The sequence below is a fragment of the Rhopalosiphum maidis genome, chromosome 1 (genome assembly GCF_003676215.2).
Source record: "Rhopalosiphum maidis isolate BTI-1 chromosome 1, ASM367621v3, whole genome shotgun sequence".
Taxonomy (NCBI): domain Eukaryota; kingdom Metazoa; phylum Arthropoda; class Insecta; order Hemiptera; family Aphididae; genus Rhopalosiphum; species Rhopalosiphum maidis.
Genome location: NC_040877.1, coordinates 78,346,911 through 78,370,114, shown reverse-complemented (window position 1 = coordinate 78,370,114; position 23,204 = coordinate 78,346,911). Strand labels below are relative to the sequence as shown.

Sequence of the window (23,204 nt, the reverse complement as noted above, 5' to 3'; positions counted from 1 at the left end):
TTAGATCACTTAGGCGGTTTACGTTTGGACAATTTTATATGATGCGTTTGGGTGAGTGATTTTACTTAAAAACACTGTTTTAGCGACCTTTTTTTAATATACTATAATCAATATTTTTCCGCATATATATATTATATTATGAACAACTTTTATTAATAATTATTTTATTTTTCGGAGGGGGGGTCGGTAAATATTTAAACTCATTGTCAGTAATATTATCAAAATGTAATTTTACTCTAGAACCAAAATTGAGCGAGTTCTACTCACGCAGTTAACGAGTTGTGTCCCAATGTTACTTGCGTCCCAAAAAAGGTGTATATTTTTCAGGTAGTAAATTTGACCGGTAACTTGCCATTGGCGCAACTAGGGGGGACTTAGGTGGGCTTAGTCACTAGAATTATTCAAAAGTAAATTGTATAAATATAAAATATTTAAGTTTATTTTGCAATATAGATACATATAATTTAATAAAAATATTTTTATCTAATAAATATTATATGAGCATGCAGCAGCGACTAGTGGCATTGCGGCGGCTACCGTCAAATATTTTAGTTTTATTTTAGTGATTAAATAGACAAAAAAACTTATTTATTATTTTTAATATACCAAAAAAAGTGTCCATATTTGAACAGTTGTTACTAATGAAATGAAAATAATCCAGATGATCCTTCTAGTTTTTTGAGAAACATGAAAGTAAGTAAATTAAATTAAATATTTATTTGTGGGCCTGTAGCCCTCCCTCCTAATATTTTAGACCTAGTTTAGCCAATGTAACTTGCGTTCCGTGTTGACGACACAAGTAGGATGTATGATTATTATCGATATCATCTACTAAAATCACTAAAATCGATAGTTTATAAACTATACTGTATAATAGGAATCGCGGACGAAAAGTCCGGAGACAAAAAGTCCGTTTTAAAAAAAGTTGGATAAAAAGTCCGGATTCAATTTTTATAGTCGGACAAAAGATCCGAACTAACCTGGGGTAGAACAAAGTCTAAAAATTAATATTTATTTTAAATATTTAAAAATTTAAAGATGTTTGTACACACATTATATTATTATATTTTTGTTAACCAACAAAAATATAACGGAAATCCACTATAATTAGGTATCTATAGTAATGATAAATTTATATTTTTTTATTATATATACTATTTTTTTTTTTAGTTTTAATTTGATTAACTTATTTATAAATAAAATAAAATTCATTGTTTGTTGAAATGTATTTAGTTACAAATAAATGTTTATACATATTGTTATTCCTAAGATATCGTGTGATTTTTACCTATGTTAATATTTTTAAATACAAGTATTTATACGTACCTATTAAAATTAATTAAAATTAAAATTGATAATAAATTATATAATTATAGATGAAAATAAGAAAATCGAAAAAAAATATAATAATATAATGTATAATATACATTGTATATAATATATGATGTCTACAAACATTTTAAAATTTTTAAATAAATATTATATTATATAAAATGTTTTGTATTTTTTGACTTTTTGTCCGACTATAAAAACGGAATCCGGACTTATAGTCCAACTTTTTTTAAAACGGACTTTTTTACCGATTACTGTATAATAATAATAGGCCTCACTATTTGTGGGATGAAGACAGTTCAGTTTGTAGATACAATTTATCTATAAAAATCGCGGTATATCATAATAATTAGGTACATTGTTTAATTAATATAATTAATACCACAAAAACGCATTTAAAATTACAATGCTTAAAAAAAAAACAAATCGAAATTACCCCATTAAATTTTATAATAAACGTTTCATTTAAATGTATACTATATACCTATTTTAATTGAACTTTAGTCTATACTTATTGTTATCATGACAAAATGTAAAACATATGCATTTTGTACATTTATATCACAGTATATTATAATAATATTATAATACACCGTGATGGACGATGGTGATTGATATGAATGATGACAATGTGATGTTTTGAAACTTTTATATTATTAATTAAAATAAACATCAGTGTATTTTTTTATCGGCATATTTATATGGATTATATTGATATTTTTGGGATGCAAATAGGCTATGACCCTTTTTGAATCTTTTTTTGCTGGACGCAATTGACCTACTGATAATAATTTCGGACGCAAGTAGTATGCACCGCCCCAAATATATTGTTTTTGTTTTGCGGGTAATAAGCTAATTCGCCCAAACGCCTTACTATTTACGGGAAATTTTGAATTAGGTCTCGAGATATTTGATCGTTTAAAATAAACACGAGTTGGGTCCACGGTAATATTTTATCTTAATTACATAACTTAAGTTTAAAATCATCCCATAACGACATAATCGGGTAGTTGTTGTCCAAAAATAAACATATCTAAACTATAATTATAGCTATAGCTAGTAGTCAGTTGTCGGAGCTCAGCAACACAGTCGAGCAAAAAACAGCAGAAAAAGAGCAATTTTTAAAAGAATAGATGGTTTTGTCAATGGAGAACTGACCCCGTTAAGTTTTGTGAAAGATGTGTGTTTTAAATTTCTTCCCTAATTTAAACTATATTATAAATTAAATATTAACGATAAAAATAATAAAAAAAACATTTAAAGCTAATTTTTTAATAATTGTATACATACAAAAAGGTAACAAAAAAAATAAAAAACCAATTGCTAATTGAATAATAATTTTATATTTTTATAATTTTTATACAGCAGCTGACTGTTATCATTATGTAGCAAAATAAATAATTTTGGAAGACTTTCTAGCCAACCTACACATGGTGTCTTCAGAATAATACTAAAAGATAAAGATTGGACACAATTCATACTATTATTGGAATTTGAGACTCAACTCAATGTTACCCTTATTTACTACACCAAATCACTCAATATATTAAATATATTACCGATAGGTAATAGGTGAACAAATTTTGATTAATTTATACATTTTAAATTTTAATGACTTTTATCACGGATTTTATAGAAAATGTAATATAATATTGTTCCTTATACTAAGGAAAGGATTTGATTGCTAATTGCATTTTTTTCTTTCCAAAAATATTGCTTTTCATGTACAAAGTTCATCTCATATATCAAGGAATTAAAAAATGTAATTTTAATTTTGCATTTTTTGAAATTTTTAAAATTTTTACACTTTTAAGTCATTTTTATATAAAAATGTAATTAAAATTCATTCTAAAAGAATAAAATTAAATATTATTTATTTTGCCTGGTCGTACTTTTATTTTTATCATTTGTTATGTTTTACCAATCAAATAAATATGACACCAGCTGTAATACTGTTTATCAAACGTAATTATTGTGTAAAAATTTTTCAATATTAAAAATAATTTTAAGAGTATTTTAAAAAAAAAAAGTTCTTTACACAAATCAGCACTAAAAATATATTATATTATTGTATGTTAAAATTTGGTATGTGCTATAAATTATCTAAACGTATGATATTTTGCTCTATATAAACTTACGACTTATGTTAAATCAGGATAGTAGAAGATAAAAAAAGTTTTAAAATGTTAAATAATGAATTAATTTTTTACTTAAAACAAAATGGACTTTTAAGCCTATGCAAATCTTTATTAAATACCTATCAACTTATTTAAAAGTAATAATTTTAAAATGAATGTATTGCAACATACCTCCTTCATTCTTAGAAACAAAGTGGCTGTCAACATTTTTACTAGCAAACCCAGTTTTAGGATTGTTATAAATAAATTATTTTAAGTTATATTTCACAGGTTCTAGATACGTATGGATTATGTTCTTTAAACTGAAATGATTGAACTAGATATAGCAATGTAAACATAAATTCAAATTATGAAAAAGAGTAATAAAATAATACAGTACACCATAATCTGAGTAATCCTACTATTAAGGGTAATATCAAAGATAAAAGGAATAGTGGAGCACAAATTAATCAATTCAATTTATTAATATGTAAAATTATAATGATTTATCTATTAGGTAGGTAATTGTATCTATGGTAAACTAATACTATAATAATATTATACACAAAATCAGTGGTGCCGAAGTTTATTTCAAATTGTGTGGCAAAATTATACATTTTTATATAGACACCCACCACCTAAATTTGTTTTATAGACCCACATACATAACATCTTCATATATTTACTAATTATAGCTAGATGTACTACTTTGCTAAAACTGTTGACCTTGGATTGCATGATATTACTGTTGGAGAATTAGCTATTTATATAAGTGTAATGTGTTCATGTATTTATAATAGTTTGAATTCAAAAAATCCTTTATTTGAACACTAAGTATTATCATTAAGTACGACATTAAAAATAAGCTTATGGGAACCACCACGCGTGTGCTAGAGCAAAACTTGGACATAAGGTTTGGCCCCACTGCAAAAAATATAAAGTTGATTGACAGTCTCTACTTGGCAAACCAAATCCAACTACTGGACAATCAGTAACCTATAAATTGTTACAGTACCAAACACATTTTTTTTATCCACAAATGTATTACTAACATAGGTACCCAAAAATCTACAATTTTACCATATTTACTGAACGCAAGTAGCTAAATAAATTAGTTTTAAAATAACATTGCTAAGTATTTAACATGACAATTACAAATATCATTAAGATACTTTGAAAAACTTATAACAATATAAACAAAATAAACATAATATCAAACAATCATACAATAAACACTAATTCCATAATAATAAAACACACTGATGTAATATGAATATCATATTACAATTAATATGAAACTGTAACAGAATCAGTTTGTCAGTGCCAAGAAATTATTACTAGTGTTTAAAATCATAATTCAAATAGATGCGTAAAAATATATACAAACAAACTATTGTACCTCAATAATTACCAACTAAATTCACAAATCACAAATAAATACAATAAAAGGTGAACATTTTAATTTCATTCATGAGTAGAACGATGGTAATTTAATATGACTACGTCTACCTACGCAGTCCGTACAACGTACAATGGATGTAATCAGACTATTTGGTACATTCAATTAATAATTAATAATATTTAAATATAGGCTTTCCCTTACCTGCAATATTTATAATTTCGATCTGTGATTTCTTAATTACAAATTAGATGGACCACTTAACAAAATTAAGTTAAAACAAAAATAAACGAAATTAAAACAAAAACAAAAATATAATATTTCTGAAAAAAATAATAAATAGGTATAAACTATTAAGTACCGTTATCTCTTTTAATGATAATAACGGTTAATAATAATTTAATATGTGAATATTACCAACATGATGTTAGTTTCACCATATTATCACAGAATAAAATTAATTAAATTTATTTTGTGATAATATTATCAAACTGACGGTTTAAGCCATGGACCACGGCTTCTAAGACCGTAGTTTAAGCATAGAATGAATTATTCTATAGTTTAAGAACCAACAAATTCCCACCAACAAATTGAGCAAACCAAACAGTTTCAATGGACGTTTCCCCCCTAACGGAATAATTTCCCCTGGACAAAAAATTAAAAGTAAAAAATATGAAACAATAATATAAAATGCAAATCAATAAATGGTCAAATTAATTATATATGTTAATTTTATTACATCAATTATATATATTAACATAATATATAAATATAATTCTCGATATAATTTAATAATTCGTTATGACAACACTAATGCCAATACAAAATGCACTGATATATCTAAATATTAAAAATTTAATAACATAGATACTAGATAGGTAGTACATATAGCCGTGGTACATACAAACCACTAATGCAAATAATATTATTAATATTAAAATGTAAAATTAAATAATACAAATCAAAAAAAACCTAACTAATATTTTTTATTCTAGTAAGATAGCTTAAGGAAATTAAAAAATTTAAAATATCATCTTTTGAAAAACTCACATAACATTTTTAATTCGAGGACCATTACACAAATTATTGTGAAAACCTCCTGCTCTATCATTTAAAATGTTTAAATGCATTTGAGTTGCTCATGACTCATCTGTAGTTTCAATAAAAAGCCAAAATGCCAAATATTTAGATGATTAATTCGCACTAGTATTGAAAATGTATTATGCCATCCGAAATATTGTTTGTTCTACTTATGTATATCAGCTTTAGTGTCAAATACGTTCCATATGGAACGCGAATGATTATCGATAGATGACAGTATATTACGGATAAAACTACAGAACCTTTTTTCCAACCTATTATTATGTGTAAATGTAAAAAAATATATATATATTAATATATTATTGATTCAGGGAAAAATGTCTTAGTCCAGGAGAGAAACGTCCAAATACCTTAAGAGTATGTCAACGTACAATAGTACGTAAAACAATAGTAGATAGAACAAATATGTTTTCTTTTTCTGGCTCATGCGCAACATAGACAAACGGCATTAACGCAGGATTATTTTTTTATATTTTTGAGTAATTTTAGAATAAAATCACCAATTACACAAAAATGATAGAGAATAATATTTTCAAGGTTATGACATAATCTAATCAATTTGTCTAATTCAATAGCGTACTTAGACCTCATTTGGGAGGGGGTATCCCTTTACCCGTTAGTATGCCATGGCCACAATTAAACGATTTAGGTTATTCACCAAAGCCAAAAATAAACACTAATTACAGTAATACAGACATACAATACTTAGTAACCACAAATATTTAGTTAAAGCTGTAATATTAATATGCTTATATTTCATATTCATAAAATGTTGAGCATTTGGAGACGACACTAATCTCAGTTAATGCATCAGATTGCGCGATACTTTAAGGTCACAATACAATACAAATTAATTGGATATCCTAATGGCTTAAATACATAAAAGGATACTCATTGGTTTGAATAAGAATTTATTAAGAATTTTCATAAAAAATATTCACATTTTGTCTATCATTAACCTTAAGAATGCATTGAATTTCCAGAAAATTGTACTAATATATTAATACTTTAGATATATCTTTCCTTGTTGTATTCACTATTTTTTTAAGTTATTACTTGCATATCTGTTTTTTCTGATACAAAAGACAGGGAGGAACTTTATTAATAAACTTTAAATCAAGTATAACCAAAATCAGTGCATACTCAGCACTAACTACACAATACTAAGTAGGTATTAAAAATGTATAAAGTAGGTAATAGAAAATAATAATAATACCTATAAAATATACAATCATCATTGCCTACACTTGACCCAAAAGGATATTTACATATTTATTTGTTTATTATAATAAACCTAACTATCCTACTTCCATTATTCTATTAACTTCATATCTTAAATTGATCTCAATGAATATGAGAATATGAAATGTTTTAGCTATTTACAAGATAATTGTAAAGAAAATTCTACTGGAGTCTTGCATTTAAACACATTTATTTATTATACAATTCATTTTTTTTTTACGTTTGCAACTGATTAATATTTTATAATTTTAACACTATTACAACAGTTCTATATTTTTATGAGCTTAAAAATAAATACAAAGTATAAATTATTATAACATACATATTATAATATATATATTAAAATAAAAACAATACATTACATAATATTAATGTATTACTTAATATTTTCTCCTTCTTCTCCTGGATCTTTTATTATTCGGGTGATTAGGTTGTGGAGGTGGGTCATCGTCATTATCAGCATCACTTTCAATATTATCTTCATTTTTATTTTTACTCTAAAAATATTTTTTTTTATTATTATTATCACTTGTATGTTCAAAAACAAAACACTCATAACTCTATTACTTTTTATATCTTACCACAACAAACAAAAAACCAAACACATCAATATAAAGGGAATTGTTCAACTTTGTTGTACATTTATGAAAATTAAAATACTAATTTACTATTTTATTTAATATTTGTTCAATAAAAATAAATATATTATTATCAACAGTCCGTGTTTTTAATTATACAATTAATACCATTGTACATTGACTATTGAGCGTTAAATACTATAATTATTCAATAATCAATTATACATTATTTTGTATTATTAAAACATAATTACAATCTAATTATACATAAATAAAAAATAAGTAACATAGATTGACAGATAATTTAGAATTTTGTCATGAAACACATGAAGAAGATAAAATTGATTCAACAATAAAACCTTAGCATTTTAAGTTAAGGTTTCTTTTCCACATTTTATTTTAGGTCTATACCAATTTTTTTTATAATTAACAGAAATATTTTATAGTAATGAAAGAAGGACATAATTTTATTTTATAGGTATTTGTGATTATTTTAGAAAGTGCCCCTTCTTTAGTCAGAAAAATTATAGTTATATTAAAAATTAAGCAAATACTAGAATATATCTACTTACTTTATCCCATTCTTTTTGTAGCTCATCTAGCATATTGGGAGTCAATAATCCTTGAGCTAAAAGTCTTTCTGTTAGTCTTCCCTTTCCTATTTGATTTTTATTGAAATTTCTTTGATCTGATCCTATACATTTAGATAAGTAATTATTAATCATTTCTATTTGATCATTTTAAAATATACCTCTTAAATAATTATGTTTGTGTCTTGCAACATTAAATTCTTCTTCTATTGAATCACTGCTTGGACTAGATGATTCAGAATTTTTTAACAGTCTTGTAATTTGAACTACACCTTGTTCAATAATATCATCTAATTCTGATTGCATGTCTCTCACTAAGTTCGCTTCAAGAAAGAGATCAGAAAACCTATAACTATAAAATATAGTGTGTAAAATAACCATTACAATAAAATAATAATTTATCTTTACAGTTAAATTAAAAAAACAATACAAACCTAAACCATAAGTATAAGTCCAAAACATCGAACACTGCTTCTAAATGTACCAAATCAATAATAGTTTTTGGAATAGTGAAAGGCCATCCAATATGTTTGCATAACCAATCAAAAGTAATAGATTCATTTTTACTATATTGCCTTGCATACTGTTGTTAAAAAAGGTTTAAAATTTCATTAAATATATATATTTTAACTCTAATTAAAATTATTTTTACATTAGTAACAATTTTATAATTTGACCATAATACATACCTTAAGAAACATGGTGCAAACAAATGGCATTTTTCTATTGATGGGGGCACAACAAAAAACATATCTTGCTCTTAGTGGTAATGGTACATGCTGTATCATATCAGCAAGAAATTTAAAATCTTCAATATTGCACATAAAATATAATGAATCGTCAACTGTAGATAATGAAATAAAAATATCCTAATACAAAAAATTAAATTATAAAATTAATTGCATAAACATATTGAAATTATAATTTTTTTTCACTAACCACAAGATTGGATAATGTAGAATTTGGCAAATGGTATGCATATAGTTCTATTTGATCAGCAGTTGGATGAAGTCCTGCTTTAAGTATGGGTTCAGGTTTTTCTGATAATATATTTCTTAATGTAGGTAAATCTTGAGGTTTAAATGTAGTTACACAGCCCTTAAATAATACATAATGTTTTGAAATTTAAAAATAGTTAATACATAGTGAATGTTTCTGAACATTTTAAGTCTTCTATTCACTTTTTCATATTGTGTTCCATAACGTCCAGCTCGTCCTGCGATTTGAAGTGCTTGTGAGACTGAAATAGTATCCATTTCTTTTTCACCTTTTTCGTTTAAAGTTGGTTTTATTAAAGAATAAAATATAACTCTTCTAATACTCCTAAAAATATAAAATTTATGTGTTTCAGCAACTGATAATTGTTCAAAAAATAATTGTACAACTTACAAGTTTAACCCCATTCCAATAGCATCAGTAGCAACAAGAACATTGCAAGAATTTTTAGGGTCATTAAACTTTTGTGCTTGGGCCAATTTTGTATTAGGCGGTAATCCACCATAAATAACTGCTACCTCAATACCTCTAGATTCTATTCCTCGGCTTACCTAAATAAATATATATTTTTTAAACTAACTCTTTCAATATTGTACTTAATTTAATATATTTAATTACCGTGTACACATCATTTTTACTGAAGCAAACAATACAATCACCTGGCATAATATTATCTAAAGTACAAATTGCTGAATTTTCGATAGTTAATTCAGTAAGGCGTTTATACCTACAAACCTTACAAAAAATCAAGATTAACATAAATACAAAACTATTTTTTTTTAATACAATACCTGAACATCTTCACCAGTTGTTATCATTAAACCTTTAACTAAATCAACAGTACCTTCTTCACCACAAATATGAATTTCATTCGCTACTAAACCAAGCAAAGCTCTTGTCCAAGCCCAACCACGACTAGGATCTTTCATCATTTGTATTTCATCAATTACTGCAATATCATCTGAAATGAAGAAAAAATCTTTAGAATCTATAATTATAATTATTATTATTTTTTGTAATAAAAATAATATATAATAGTTAACATACAGGGTGTGTTTACATTTGCCATTTCAACAGTACAAGACACATGTTTAGAAGCTTCATTTTTTTCATCAGCAAATTTTCTTTCTTCTCCAGTAACCAAATCGCAAGGTGTACCCTAAAATAATTATAATTATATATAAGAAAAAGTATAAAATAAGGAAATTGTAGTGAAAACTATCAAAAGTTTAATTATCAAATGAATCAAAATAAATTATCTTGTTGCCATCATACTCTTTCATTTGCTTTACGATACACTTCAGTAGCTAAAAGTTTCAAAGGACCGCAATACACTCCAGAATTGGATGACAAATATTTTTCTAAAGCATGATACGTTTTTCCACTATTAGTTGGACCAGCATGGAATATAATTTTTCGATTAATAGCTCTTGCCTCTGGATACCTACATAAAATTATCATAATATAACATTATATAAACACTATAATACACTTTAGACAAATGCCTGGCTATACAAAAATTATTTATGTTTTAAATAGACATCAATATCAATATTTAACACATTATTTACTTTCTATTTTAAAATAATTTTTAGAAATTTTTGTTAGTATAATGGATTTTTAATTAATTTTTCATTCAAACTATTTGAGAAAATTGTATATTTATTTCTAAATGATAAGTGTATAAAGATTCAGAGAATGTAATATAACCAATAATACCATTAATTGATATATATCATTAGGTACATCTATTTACATTTTAAAAAATAGTAAGAGACTGAAATGTGAAAACTAACAATATAGCTTAGTGTTTAAACATAATTAATAATCAAATTATAATTGAAAGTTTGTTTAGTAAATCAACATTTTAAACTTAATTTTCTCCTTAATATGGTCTAACTAAAAAAAATATTAGAAAATGTTGAAGTAATTTTTATTAGCATTATAGTTTATCTCTTCCAAGAGAATACTTTAACGCATAATTTAATATAAAATAAAAGTTTTTTAAAGAACCATTTCAGAAAACCAAGTTTAACACTAACCAATTAGCAGGTGATCGAAGATCGCTTATTTTCTTTAAATCATCCATACACTCAAGATGTGGAAACATTTGTTTTGAATGTCTCAAGAAATATGGAAGTATATCATCTACATGTCCAGCTCCTTGTAAAATATCACTAATGACTACATGGAGATCAACAGGCAATGTATTGGCTTCAAGACAATATCTTCTAAAACTTATATATGCTTGGTGCTGTAAATAATCTAAAACATAATAACTATAATGTGAATTGAATTTGACCAATAGAAATATAAAGATCTTTATATAGTTATAGTTAGGTGAGAGAAGTAAAAAAGTATCTTACTATCTAATCCGTTCTCTAAAGCTAACTGTTTGATTTCAGGCTTCTGATAAAATCTATTTAGTACTTTTAAAAGATCGCCTTTATTTAATCTACCAGTAAGTTCAGCACCAACATTTATATCATCTGGATTTGGTTTTACAGGTACTGGGACAAACAGGGTCGATAAATTGTCATCTTTTTTAAATCTCTTTTGCATAACTACAGAATTAAATTTTGGTTTGCCATATCTAAAAATTCAAAATAAATTTCAAATAAAAAAAATAATAGTCACATAAATACAAATATAAATGAGATAATATTATTAATCTGTAAATAACATAAATAATATACTAATAACATATTAAAAAAAACAATAAACCATAACACCTGTACCTGTAATATTTTATTAATGTACTATAGTGGCGGTACTTATGTGCACATAAAAAAGTAGAAATATTCATTCTTTGAAATCGCACTATTATTATACCTAGAGCGACTTCTGAGTAGTAACTATCGGCTAGCCGGGAGTTAATTTTCCAATAAAATTTGTCGGTGTTAATATAATATTATTAAAAAATAAAAATGAAACAATTTTTTTTATAGAAGTCAGTTATAGTTGAATCCTGGAACAATTAATCTGAATATTAGATACATAAATCACAGCGCATAGAGATTTGAAAAAAATGTGCCTTTCAGCATTCTTATCACCGGATAATTTTTTTTTATCTCTCGTCCACAACATTCATGGTCAATTTGGTCTATACCAGGACTTAAAGTTTTTAATTTTTATCATTATTATTATCACGTGTATCATATTATCACTATTAACTATTATTATACATTAATTATATCGTAGTCCGTAGTTCGAAACTGAACATATCAATATTTCAGTTTTCAGTCATCACTCATCACGTATTTGCTATTTAGTATTTAAAGATGTTTAAGAATGACAAAAAATATTGTTCTAAATTTTAACTGTCATAAAAAGTCATAATATCTTATACTATATACCACATTAAAACTAGTCGAATCCATGAATCAAAAAATGCTCTTTAAAATAATATTCTATAGAACACCACAAAAATCAATAAATTAGTTATTGACTAATTTTCTATTAACATTTCAAACTGAGATACACAATTTTTCTCTCTACATAACTGAAACAATGGAATTTTTTAATTTTTTGGCAGACTGTTTAAAAAAAGTAAGTCATTGAGTTTAAAAAATAGTACGAACACCTAATTTTTGTAGTTTTATTCATAAAATGACCCATTTTTCAAATTAATCTCAACTATTAACTTGTTGATCAAATTACACATGTAAATTTATCAAAGTTAAATGTTATTATCCAAATACTTGCATTCATTGAAAAATAAATTATTATAATTTATAGCAGGAATGGTAGGTAACTCAAAGTTACTAAAGGGTCAATTTTTAGAATTTTTAAGTATAGTAGGCTAAAACGTAAAGAAAGCAAATAAAGATAATGAAATTTAACATTTACTTTTTACATTTATTTATTTGTATTCACAGTATGTTTAAATATTCAAAAATATAATAAAATAAAATACAGAAAAGCGCTATAATCTTATAAATTAATTTTAAAATGTAGACAAAATAGGTACATGAGCTACCAGTTACCCATCTCTGATTTATAGTTTACAATTAGTATATATACAGATCAGAAAAAGTAGATTTTACATCCATTCTATTGGTTAAAATTAATGATTAATGTAATGCTGAGTTGCATATGAAATTGGCCATTAAAAGACCATCAGAGTACTTAATAATATTTTGAAGTATTGAATTACAGTAGGAATCTGACCAGTATATTAATTTTTAAAATAGTTACATATTTTGTATATTATAATGAATGTTTTATTTTACTAGATGAAATCTGATGACACATTACCACGAGTCACATCCCCACGCATGTACAATGATGGCAATATTACATTTGAAGGATTAATGGTTGTTTTTGCATCATTTTCCACATATTTGCAATATTTAAACATTTATAGATCAGTGTGGTGGTTACCAAATTCAAATTACACTTTATGGGTAAGATAATATACTAATATAATATTTAAATATATTTATTTTCTACATAATATTTCTAAATTAAATACTATGAAATTATTATTATGTTAAATATAAACAAATTGTAAATACATATTATTTTATTGTGTATTTATAATTAAATGCTATTATAAAAAGCCTATATAATTCAAAATGCTATTGTTTTTAATATAACAATAAAAATAAGAACCAATTTAGAAAGTAGAAATGTATTTAACTGTTAGTTGCTTTACACTAAATTACACTATAAGTTGCATCTTTGTTTTTTCAACCATAATGGCATCATATTATAAATTAAAAACAAAAATTATTTAAATTGTATTCTTTACAAATAATAAATTGTATTTATACAAATTAATATTTAGGATTATATTTAAAAAAGCTTAGTGAAAACAAAAATCAAATTATAATTTCAGATAATACTTCTAATGCTATTTGGGACTGGTTGATATTATTAAACTTAAGTATTATATCTATTACATTTCTAATTATATTCAATTAATATTTAATTATAATTATCTGTTAAAAAGATATGTTATCTTAAATACCTAAGTGTAAAATATGTTCAATAGAAGATAGTTTGGACCATAGAGCGCTTATGTTGTTTTAATATTGAATAATACATTTTGGCAGTTTTAGTTAAGTTGAGTATAATACTAGGTAAAGCATATTAAAAATTGAAAAATTATCTATTCATTATTTTTTCCTGTTATTTATATAGCAGTCTCAATTGCTAAACATTTTTTCGTAATCTGTCATTAATAAAATAAAAATAGTTTCTACTAATAATACTACTAAATTGTTTCAATAAAGTGGATAAATAATATTACAATTTTAAATCTTATAACAATCAACATTATTTTTCTTTTTTCATTTCAGAAAATACATTTAATTGATTATCAAGTGGTTATATTTATACTGGCCATGCATTGTCGAAGATTTATATATTGCTTAATAACATGGGTTTTCCACATGTTATGTCCTCAAAATTATTGGAAATTTATAAGACTGTTCATTAGGTAAGATTATCTCTATTTCAAATATGAAGTACACGTTTACCATATAAATAATATTTACCATACATTTTTTCAGATTATTTGTTTCAGTAACATTATTCCTTTTATTAGCCCTATTGGCATTTGATCTCTATTTAAAGTATGATTATTTAATAATAATGTACTTATTTATGCCGTGAGTCAATAATCAATTTTTTTATTATTAATTTATGTTTTCAATACAAAACTATTGGTTTATTTTAGGATAATTGGTTATTTATGCTATTATGGTTTTAAAGCATGTCCATTTTTTGACATGATGTGTATAAGTGAAAAAGAAATAATTATCAATGGAAAACCATTAAGTAAGTTTTTAAATTATTATAAACATTTATACTTTGTGGCTTTAAATTAACAATTTATTTAACCTCAAATATTTTGTATTAACTAGGGTTGCCATTAATTGAAAAGGCGAATAAAAATAAAAACATGATTATAATGTTTAGTGTTTTTATACTTCATTAAAATGTTTAGCATATTAGAATTTTAAAATTTTTTTATTAAGGCAAACAATTTAAAATAGCTACAACTTAAAAATTAAGTTTGAATCCCAAATTCTGATTATTCCAATATTTTTTTCTAAGAAAAAATGGTCAAAAATAGTGGTGTCCAAGAAAGTAACATTTCCAACATTTTTTATTCAATAAACAACATTAAATATAATTTCACATGCATTACTAATTTAATTTGCACACTAAATTCGAGATAATTCTATCTTAAACCTGGACATTTTTTGGGAGACTGACATCAACACCCTTTTTTTTACAAATGGCCAAGGCTTTGCAAGTTAACAATTTTTTTTTAACTTCTTTAGTTAAGTTATTTTAAAATAATAAAGTTAAGTTAAAGTTACTAATATTTTTTTGTTAACTTTAAAAAAATTAAAATAACTTGGTTCAAAGTAAAAATTTTCTAATTTGCAAAATAAAAAATTCTAGACACATAATATTGTTTATTTGATAGTTTTTCTTTATGCTCAAGAAAATTACTGGAGAAATTTAAAATGACATCAAAGTATCAACTAGCTATCAAAACTGTTCTAAAATAAATCCTAAAATTCTAAATTATTCTTGCATTATTCAAAATTAACTTAATTTAGATACTTTTGAATAAAGTTAACTTGAAGTTAACAAGTTAATCTTGAAAAAAAAGTAATGAGTTAATTAACTTAACATTTTAACTTAATTTTAACTTTTAAATTGTTAATGCCAGCCTTGCAAATGGCAACCCTTTTATTAACAATAATTGTTTTATTATCATTTGTGTAGTAATATTAGTATAATTTTTATAACTTTTTTATCATAACTTCTAACAATTTCAGTTCAATATACAAATATGCACATATGTACATCAAACCCAAAAATAATTCGATCAGAAGTGGAAAATATGAGAGATGATTTTAACAATAGGCTAACCCAAATACTGTTTTCTTCTTTTTTCTCAGCATATTATGCATGTTTTTTACCACTAGTATTTGTACAAGTATGTTATTTTATTGTTTTTAAATAAACACAGTAGTTCATAATTTTCTGATTTTTCAAATGTGGATCTCTATGTAATGGAAATTTAAAAAAAAATATCTGTTCACTATTGGGAAAATTAACCATACAAATTCTTTAGCTGGACTATTGAAGTATTAACAATTGTCTTTTACAGAGAGATTTACATTTTTGAGGGATGTTTATATTCTTTAAATAGATATTTCACTATATTAACAATTATGAAAACACCACTAATCCATTATTTAAAAAAATCAGTATATTGTGTTTTACTTTTAACATAATTATTTTACGGGGAAATTATCCATATAATTGAAGCATAAACTAATGTCTATATGATACAATTATGTATTTATAAATTTTTTCAGTTATGATGCTATTGAAACAAGTTTGATGTTTATTAAAAATAACTTTAAAATTTTGTTAATTGTTTGGATAATTATCCCTTTTATTAAATTCAGTAAAATTATTTTTATTTTATTCTATGTATGTATTTTAGACTTATGTTGTCTATGAAGAACATTGGGTGTTAATGCATTTTCCATTTGTTATGATGACTATGGGCATGATGCTATGTATTCATTATTATCCTGTTAAGTAAGGAATTATTTATATAATATATTATTAATGTAATAATTATATTGTTAGAATACAAATTTTAATATATTTTTATTCTAATTGCAGAAAATTAATGTACTAATTTGACTATGATGTGTGTATGTTATCACCTTTTGAGGCTGTAAAATGCTTCGTTTTATGAGAGATCCCTGGTAGCAAGTTTGATCTAGTTAATACTAGTCTTAGGGGGTCAAAAATAAAAAGTTCTCAGTAATTTTCAAAATTACCAGAAAAACAAAAATATAAATAAAGAAAAATGGGAAATTTCACACAAAACAAAAATGTTGAATATCTTCAACAAAATTGATTTCTTTATTTAATTTTAATTTTAAAACACATAACCTTTGAAACTTGAAATTTTCACAATTTTTATATTATTAATTTCTAAAATTGATACAATTTTTAAAATATTCTTTTTGAGCTACTTATTGATAGTTAGCATTTTTAATATTTTTAGTTTATTTTTTAAGCAAGCAGTTCGAGATTTTATAAATTAAAATTTAACAAAATCATAAAAATTCACAAATTATTTTATAATTGAAAAATTATAAAATTTTTATTTTCTATTGATAAATTTTTTAATAGAACATTCCTCATAAGTAATATTAAATTTAAAAAATATAAGAAATAAATATAACACAATTTTTTGTTATTGTTATTTGAAATTCAAATTTTTATTTTAGTAATTTTATTTCATTTTTATAGATAAAAATACTTGAAAATAAATTATTACAGGATTTACAAATTTTTTTGTAGTTTTTCTTTTTTTACAAATGTGTATAAAAATGTATTTTCTTGGTCAAAATTCTTTAAAATTTTATCCAAGATTCCACATAATTTTTTTTTTTCATACTTGTCAAAATCACTGAAATTTACAAATCGTTTTTATAATCTTTAATTTTTAAAGATATGGTTTATAAAATTAACATGATTTTTCTCAAAAATGTTTATATCATAACTGAAAAATCTGAAAATGTACAAATACAATTACTTTTTATAGGTATATACAGTAAGGTGGTATTGACTCAAACTTAATAATTATAATATAATATGATTTAAATAATAAATATATATTACAATAATAATTTTATAAATGTTATGTTTTTGTAAAAATTAAATCAACCTACTCTGCTACTTATAGTAAAATAAATTTACTTTAATTACAATATTAATAAATATATTATTAAATGTATTTGGTGGCAATATAAACTGATAGACTGTCTCTGTTCAGAATCATTTTCTGTATGCAATGATGTATCATTGAATTCAATCTTGTTACATTACATTACGTTGCGCCACTCAACTTCTAACGTACAGTAGAGTAGTACCCATTTACCCTCCTTTTTTTAAAAAATACCATGCTGTTTAAAATATATTATTTACAGATTTAAATATAATATATAATATAAAAGTAATTAAGTTTTAGTTGTTAATTATAATATGCATAGGTATTTTGATCACTTACACAAAGCAGCTATGCACTTGGGTCGTTGGAAGAGAGTAAAATTAGATCGGCCTCATCTGCCTATACATTTGTACGTATTAATATTTTTTGTATTCGTGTTGGCTGTTAACTAATAGAACATTACAGATGGTCAGAAGAAGTGGTATGGCAACAAGGATCATTGGTTCGTCATAATCAGTGTTTGTATAAGGCTGAAGGAGTATCGAATGTGGCTGAACCAGGAAAAAATGCTGATAAAGTTTTTTATGTAAGTACATTATATTATTTTGGAGTTTTGGACTGTAATAAGTTTTTAAAAATCTTTTTTTATATATTTTTTATAATCTAGAGAATTTTCAGTAATCCTTCAGAAACAGTATTTTTTACATTAGCTTCTATGCAAGTATCATTTATGATAGTATTAATAATAGCACTAGTTATCAGTTTTCAATGGCATCATATATTTTACCTTTCATTTGTAATGCTATTAAATTATGTTACATTATGTAAAACTTTGTTTAATTATCGTATGACTGCCAAAATATACAAATTGTTAAAGGAAAAAACTCAATAGACTATGAACTATTTCTTAAACTTCTAAAAACTATTATATCAAACTTTTGCATATTATTTTTTATCAATGGTTTGGACATAGGACTATTTAATAATAACTATTATTTATTATGATATTAATTTATGCTAGATTTAAATTATATTATAATGTAAGATTTGAATGTTTTTATTATTAACTTATGTACAGTATTTAAAGCAAATCTCATTGCTCAATTTGTAAATATTTGTAGCAACAATAATTGTAATTTTCCTTACATTTTTCCAATTATTATTTATTACTTTAATACTCAAATAGTGATAATAGCAAGTTCCTTAATTTTTTGTATTATCTATTTTTTATTTTTTTTTTTTACTTTGTACACAATTCTAGTCAAAAAGAAAAATTTGAATTATCCAATAAGTACTTAATTACAATATAATTAAAGTTAATAATATTGTAAATGTTTTTTTTTTTAATTTTTATATGCATTAGATTATTTGTCATATTACAGTAAGCTTTTATACAATGTTTTATATAAGCTTATCTTCAATTATTTAGTAGTAAAACAAACTAAGATTTATAGGTCCTTAGTATTTATATTAGCTACTGAACAAGATAAAAAGCATATAATATTTTATTTCACACAATAAAAACTGATGAACACATATCATTTTTAGTTATCTATTAATTATCAAAGTCTATTCAAAACGAGATCGGTTTGGGGTGGCGATCAGTTTTTTTCGGTGGCACGCAAATATAACTTTCTCCACCAAGTAAATCACCTATTGATTCATGTCCTGCAGAACAAATCCATAGCCATGCGCATAACTTAGCCACCCTTACCAATCCCACATTGAATAGACTATATAGGAAGTTTTTTTTTTGCAAAAAGTTTTCCAGAGTTTGATTAAGATTTGAATAAATATCTGATTTTTTAAATAATTGAATTGGCCAAAAATAGAATACAGGTCATATTCAACAACACTTAACAATGTAAAAATATGTATAGAGCCTAGGGTGTTGAATCCCAATACAATGATACAGTGCAGAGTGGTGGTTTGTATTAATGTACGATTTAAAATGTTCAAAACGCAGTTGTTGGTAAATCTAGGTTACACAAATGCTTATATTAATTAAATTGTCATTAATAATTATTTTTATCCTATTTTTTATTAATGTACATCAGATTTACTAACAAATTTATGATATTAGAAAATAAAAGTAAATTACACGCAATAAACTACAGATCAATTTAATTATTACTCATGGTAAACAGAAAATTAATAAGTCTTGAATTTAATTTTCTTTGACTTGTATTTTTGTTACTTTTTGATGCCTCCATATGGATGATTTATTAGAGTCCTGAAATAAGAAGTAAAATAATTGTAATATCTAATAAAATAAGTTAGTATAAAATATTTATTATTTCAATTTACTTGTACAATGATACTGGCTACAGCAAGTTCATCTCTTAAAGTATCACAAAGTTTTAAGATATCTTGTTTAATATTATCGGACTTTGATTGTAATGCTAATTGTCTAAGTTTTGCTCTAAAATTTACTGTGGTATTAATAATTGAAATGTTTTCAGCATCAGACTTGAACTAAAAAGAAAATAATTTAATAAAAAATGTTATTAAGAAATTTATCATTCATTTTTAAAAAAAAATAATTACCTTTGAATTAGCTAGACTGATTCCAAATGAATCCAATGTTTTTAATACTAAATTTAATGCCTGAATTACTTCCAATTTTGAACAATTAAAATGAAAGTCCTAAATTTAAATTATACTCTTTAATAATGCTTTTAAAATTAACATAATATAAAAAACCGTTTACATTACCACTGTAAGTAATTTATTAAATATGTTAATAAGTTCAATAAGTAAATTCAAAGCTTTTGATGTATTAAAATTATCCGCAAGATTAATTAATATATCATTTTCAATATCATTCATTTTCTGAAATAAAAATGTTAAATTTTAGTAACATATGATCTGTTTTATTTTAATTATAAAGTTTTTTTTACTTTAAGCAATGTAATATCAGGAGTATGGTTACTATTGTAATTATTTAAATGAGCATAGCAATTAGCAATGAAACAATCAAATTTTTTCAACACTCCGCAAGCTACGTCCATAGTACTTTCATTAAACTCCAAATCTAAAGTATTTATTACAGGTTAAATTATTGATTAAACAAAATTGTAATGCTTTTCTTAGAAATATTTGAAAACTAGCATAGACGTGCGCATGGGGGCAGCAGAGGCAGCATATGCTGCCCTAGGACTTTCTTTGTGGTTACCAGGGCCGCCAAATATTAAACAATGGACCTCGGTAAAATTATATTTACCCAAATGATTTTTTTTTTTTAGTTATGTGCAGATAAATATTTTATGATCATAGAATTTACCAGTATAAAACTAATAGACCTGTCTACTATAAAAATAAATAGCCATGATTTTTAATCGTAAATATTTATCATATTAATTAAAGGCTTGTGGAAAAGTACACCTTTAATGGCTTAGTACCTTACTGTGCAACTTTTTATCCAAAAAACAAATAACCAATACAATTTTAATTTTGATACTCAAACCCAATACTCAATAGTAAAAAAAGTAAAACTATGGGCCGGTTTTAATGGTGAATTTAAAGAATGGGCCGAATTAATCTCTTGCTGCCCTTGAAACCGGAGGCTGCGCATGTCTATGAAAACTAGTATCAGGATATTTACCATTTTTGTAGTTTGATAATAAACATAATGTTCGAAATTGATTGGCGGTATATGATTTGAGTAGTTCTTTAACACTGATGGTGTTCATTAATGATTTTGACATTTTAATATTATCTCCTACATGTAAGTGTCCTAAAAAACATTACATTTTATTATTGTATAATAAAGGAAAGTAAATAATTAAGTAAGAACCTGTATGTATCCAATATTTGACCCAATCATCAATATTATGATAAGCACAGCATTGAGCTTCTTCATTTTCGTGATGTGGGAATAGCAAATCTATTCCCCCAGAATGTATATCAACGCTGGATCCAAAATAATGACTATAAACATTTAATAAAACCAGATACATGTGCTTACAAAAAATATTAATTCAAATACAATAACATATTTACATTTAGATATATGTAAAATAAGTAAATACCTAGCAATAGCAGAACATTCAATGTGCCAACCTGGCCTTCCGGGTCCCCATGACGAATCCCAAGAAGGTTCACCTGGTTTTGATGCTTTCCACAGAGCGAAATCTAAATTACTTCTCTTAAATATATGAGGTACAACTTCAGGTACTTTAACGATTTTTCCGTATTTTTTGTACTTAGTTGTATCAAAAAACAATGAACCTTTTTACATTGAAACTATTAAAACCTAAAAGGCTTTTCAACATTTACAACCAAAATATTTTAAAATCACTTTTAAAACTTACCATCAGCTACAGAATAGACTAAATCTTTATCAAATAGGTTTTGAATAACATTTAAAATTTGAGGAATGAAATCAGTAACTCTTGCTATAATATCTGGTTGTTTTATGTTTAACAAATTTATATCTTCAATAAATTCTACTTCGTAATTCCTAAAAATATTAAATAACTTATTCAATAATTATTTTATTTATAAAAACAGATAAATATGATCAACATAGTATAATCTAAACCTTGCTAATAGAAGTGGATCCATATTTAAGGCGTGTGCTTTTGAAATAATTTTATCGTCTACATTCGTTATATTCATTACTTGAAACACAGAAAATTGAAAATAATTCTCCAAAATTCTTCTGATAATGTCAAACTTAATGTAACAGCTAAATCAAATTTATACAAAAGTTATTGCTTAAATCATTTAAATGATATTTAAATATCAAAATAAATAACTGACCTTGCGTGTCCAATATGCATGGAGTCGTATACCGTAGGTCCGCATACGTACCATCTCAGAAGCTTGTTACATTTCAAAGGTTCTTTGATTTTTGTTTTACAATTGTACACCAATACATTTGATTTGTTGGTAGAAAATGAACGATTGGTCAGCAAACTACTAAGAACACCGAGATTACGCATGATCGACTGTCTATATAAAGAATCGACGAGGCGTATAACTAATATTATTCTAAAATCAAACTATAATAATAAAAACTTCGATTTTCCGTAATCGTTTGAAATTTTGAAACTATTAAGAGCATCGAGCAGTAATCATTTATAGGCTCAACGCTCAAGTACAAAATAACCTGAAGTGACGACT

General features: G+C 24.7%; 3 protein-coding genes across 4 annotated transcripts; 1 reads left to right on the top strand and 2 right to left on the bottom strand.

The window, feature by feature from the left end:
• Window positions 1–7,462: 7,462 nt before the first annotated feature.
• LOC113556720 (ATP-dependent RNA helicase SUV3 homolog, mitochondrial) lies at window positions 7,463–12,379 on the bottom strand. Its single transcript, XM_026961840.1, has 15 exons — window positions 12,094–12,379; window positions 11,722–11,948; window positions 11,398–11,620; window positions 10,631–10,799; window positions 10,403–10,514; window positions 10,147–10,316; window positions 9,974–10,090; window positions 9,749–9,906; window positions 9,541–9,682; window positions 9,299–9,457; window positions 9,049–9,228; window positions 8,794–8,942; window positions 8,521–8,711; window positions 8,342–8,463; window positions 7,463–7,688 (listed from the first exon to the last, which is right to left on the bottom strand). Exons 1-15 carry the CDS (start codon window positions 12,159–12,161, stop codon window positions 7,572–7,574), a joined length of 2,304 nt encoding a protein of 767 aa, XP_026817641.1. The 5' UTR covers window positions 12,162–12,379; the 3' UTR covers window positions 7,463–7,571.
• A 189-nt stretch (window positions 12,380–12,568) lies between these two features.
• Window positions 12,569–19,045, top strand: LOC113557338 (transmembrane protein 39A). The gene is made up of 10 exons (XM_026962799.1): window positions 12,569–12,904; window positions 13,591–13,761; window positions 14,659–14,798; window positions 14,872–14,970; window positions 15,039–15,139; window positions 16,156–16,316; window positions 16,833–16,930; window positions 18,400–18,486; window positions 18,543–18,663; window positions 18,745–19,045. The coding sequence occupies exons 1-10, from the start codon at window positions 12,866–12,868 to the stop codon at window positions 18,967–18,969; spliced, it is 1,242 nt and encodes a 413-aa protein (XP_026818600.1). The 5' UTR covers window positions 12,569–12,865; the 3' UTR covers window positions 18,970–19,045.
• A 519-nt stretch (window positions 19,046–19,564) lies between these two features.
• Window positions 19,565–23,204, bottom strand: LOC113556796 (probable cysteine--tRNA ligase, mitochondrial). 2 transcript variants are annotated; one of them, XM_026961953.1, is made up of 11 exons: window positions 22,842–23,204; window positions 22,621–22,767; window positions 22,391–22,539; window positions 22,109–22,307; window positions 21,874–22,007; window positions 21,682–21,813; window positions 20,978–21,111; window positions 20,793–20,909; window positions 20,625–20,723; window positions 20,385–20,552; window positions 19,565–20,310 (listed from the first exon to the last, which is right to left on the bottom strand). In XM_026961953.1, exons 1-11 carry the CDS (start codon window positions 23,021–23,023, stop codon window positions 20,245–20,247), a joined length of 1,527 nt encoding a protein of 508 aa, XP_026817754.1. In that variant the 5' UTR covers window positions 23,024–23,204; the 3' UTR covers window positions 19,565–20,244. The 2 variants fall into 2 exon arrangements, with proteins under 2 accessions (XP_026817754.1, XP_026817755.1); XM_026961954.1 differs by having other exon boundaries at window positions 21,874–21,989.

Coding starts and splice junctions, on each gene's coding strand:
- LOC113556720 (XM_026961840.1), bottom strand. CDS start 12,161: ATGAATATTTCTACTTTTTTATGTGCACATAAGTACCGCCACTATAGT. Junction 10,515..10,630: donor ATCGTAAAGCAAATGAAAGA/GTATGATGGCAA, acceptor TAATTATTTTAG/GGTACACCTTGCGATTTGGT. Junction 10,091..10,146: donor CAACTGGTGAAGATGTTCAG/GTATTGTATTAA, acceptor ATTTTTTGTAAG/GTTTGTAGGTATAAACGCCT.
- LOC113557338 (XM_026962799.1), top strand. CDS start 12,866: ATGGAATTTTTTAATTTTTTGGCAGACTGTTTAAAAAAA. Junction 16,317..16,832: donor TACCACTAGTATTTGTACAA/GTATGTTATTTT, acceptor TATGTATTTTAG/ACTTATGTTGTCTATGAAGA. Junction 18,664..18,744: donor ATGCTGATAAAGTTTTTTAT/GTAAGTACATTA, acceptor TTTATAATCTAG/AGAATTTTCAGTAATCCTTC.
- LOC113556796 (XM_026961953.1), bottom strand. CDS start 23,023: ATGCGTAATCTCGGTGTTCTTAGTAGTTTGCTGACCAATCGTTCATTT. Junction 22,540..22,620: donor GATCCACTTCTATTAGCAAG/GTTTAGATTATA, acceptor TAATATTTTTAG/GAATTACGAAGTAGAATTTA. Junction 20,724..20,792: donor TTAATAAATTACTTACAGTG/GTAATGTAAACG, acceptor ATTTAAATTTAG/GACTTTCATTTTAATTGTTC.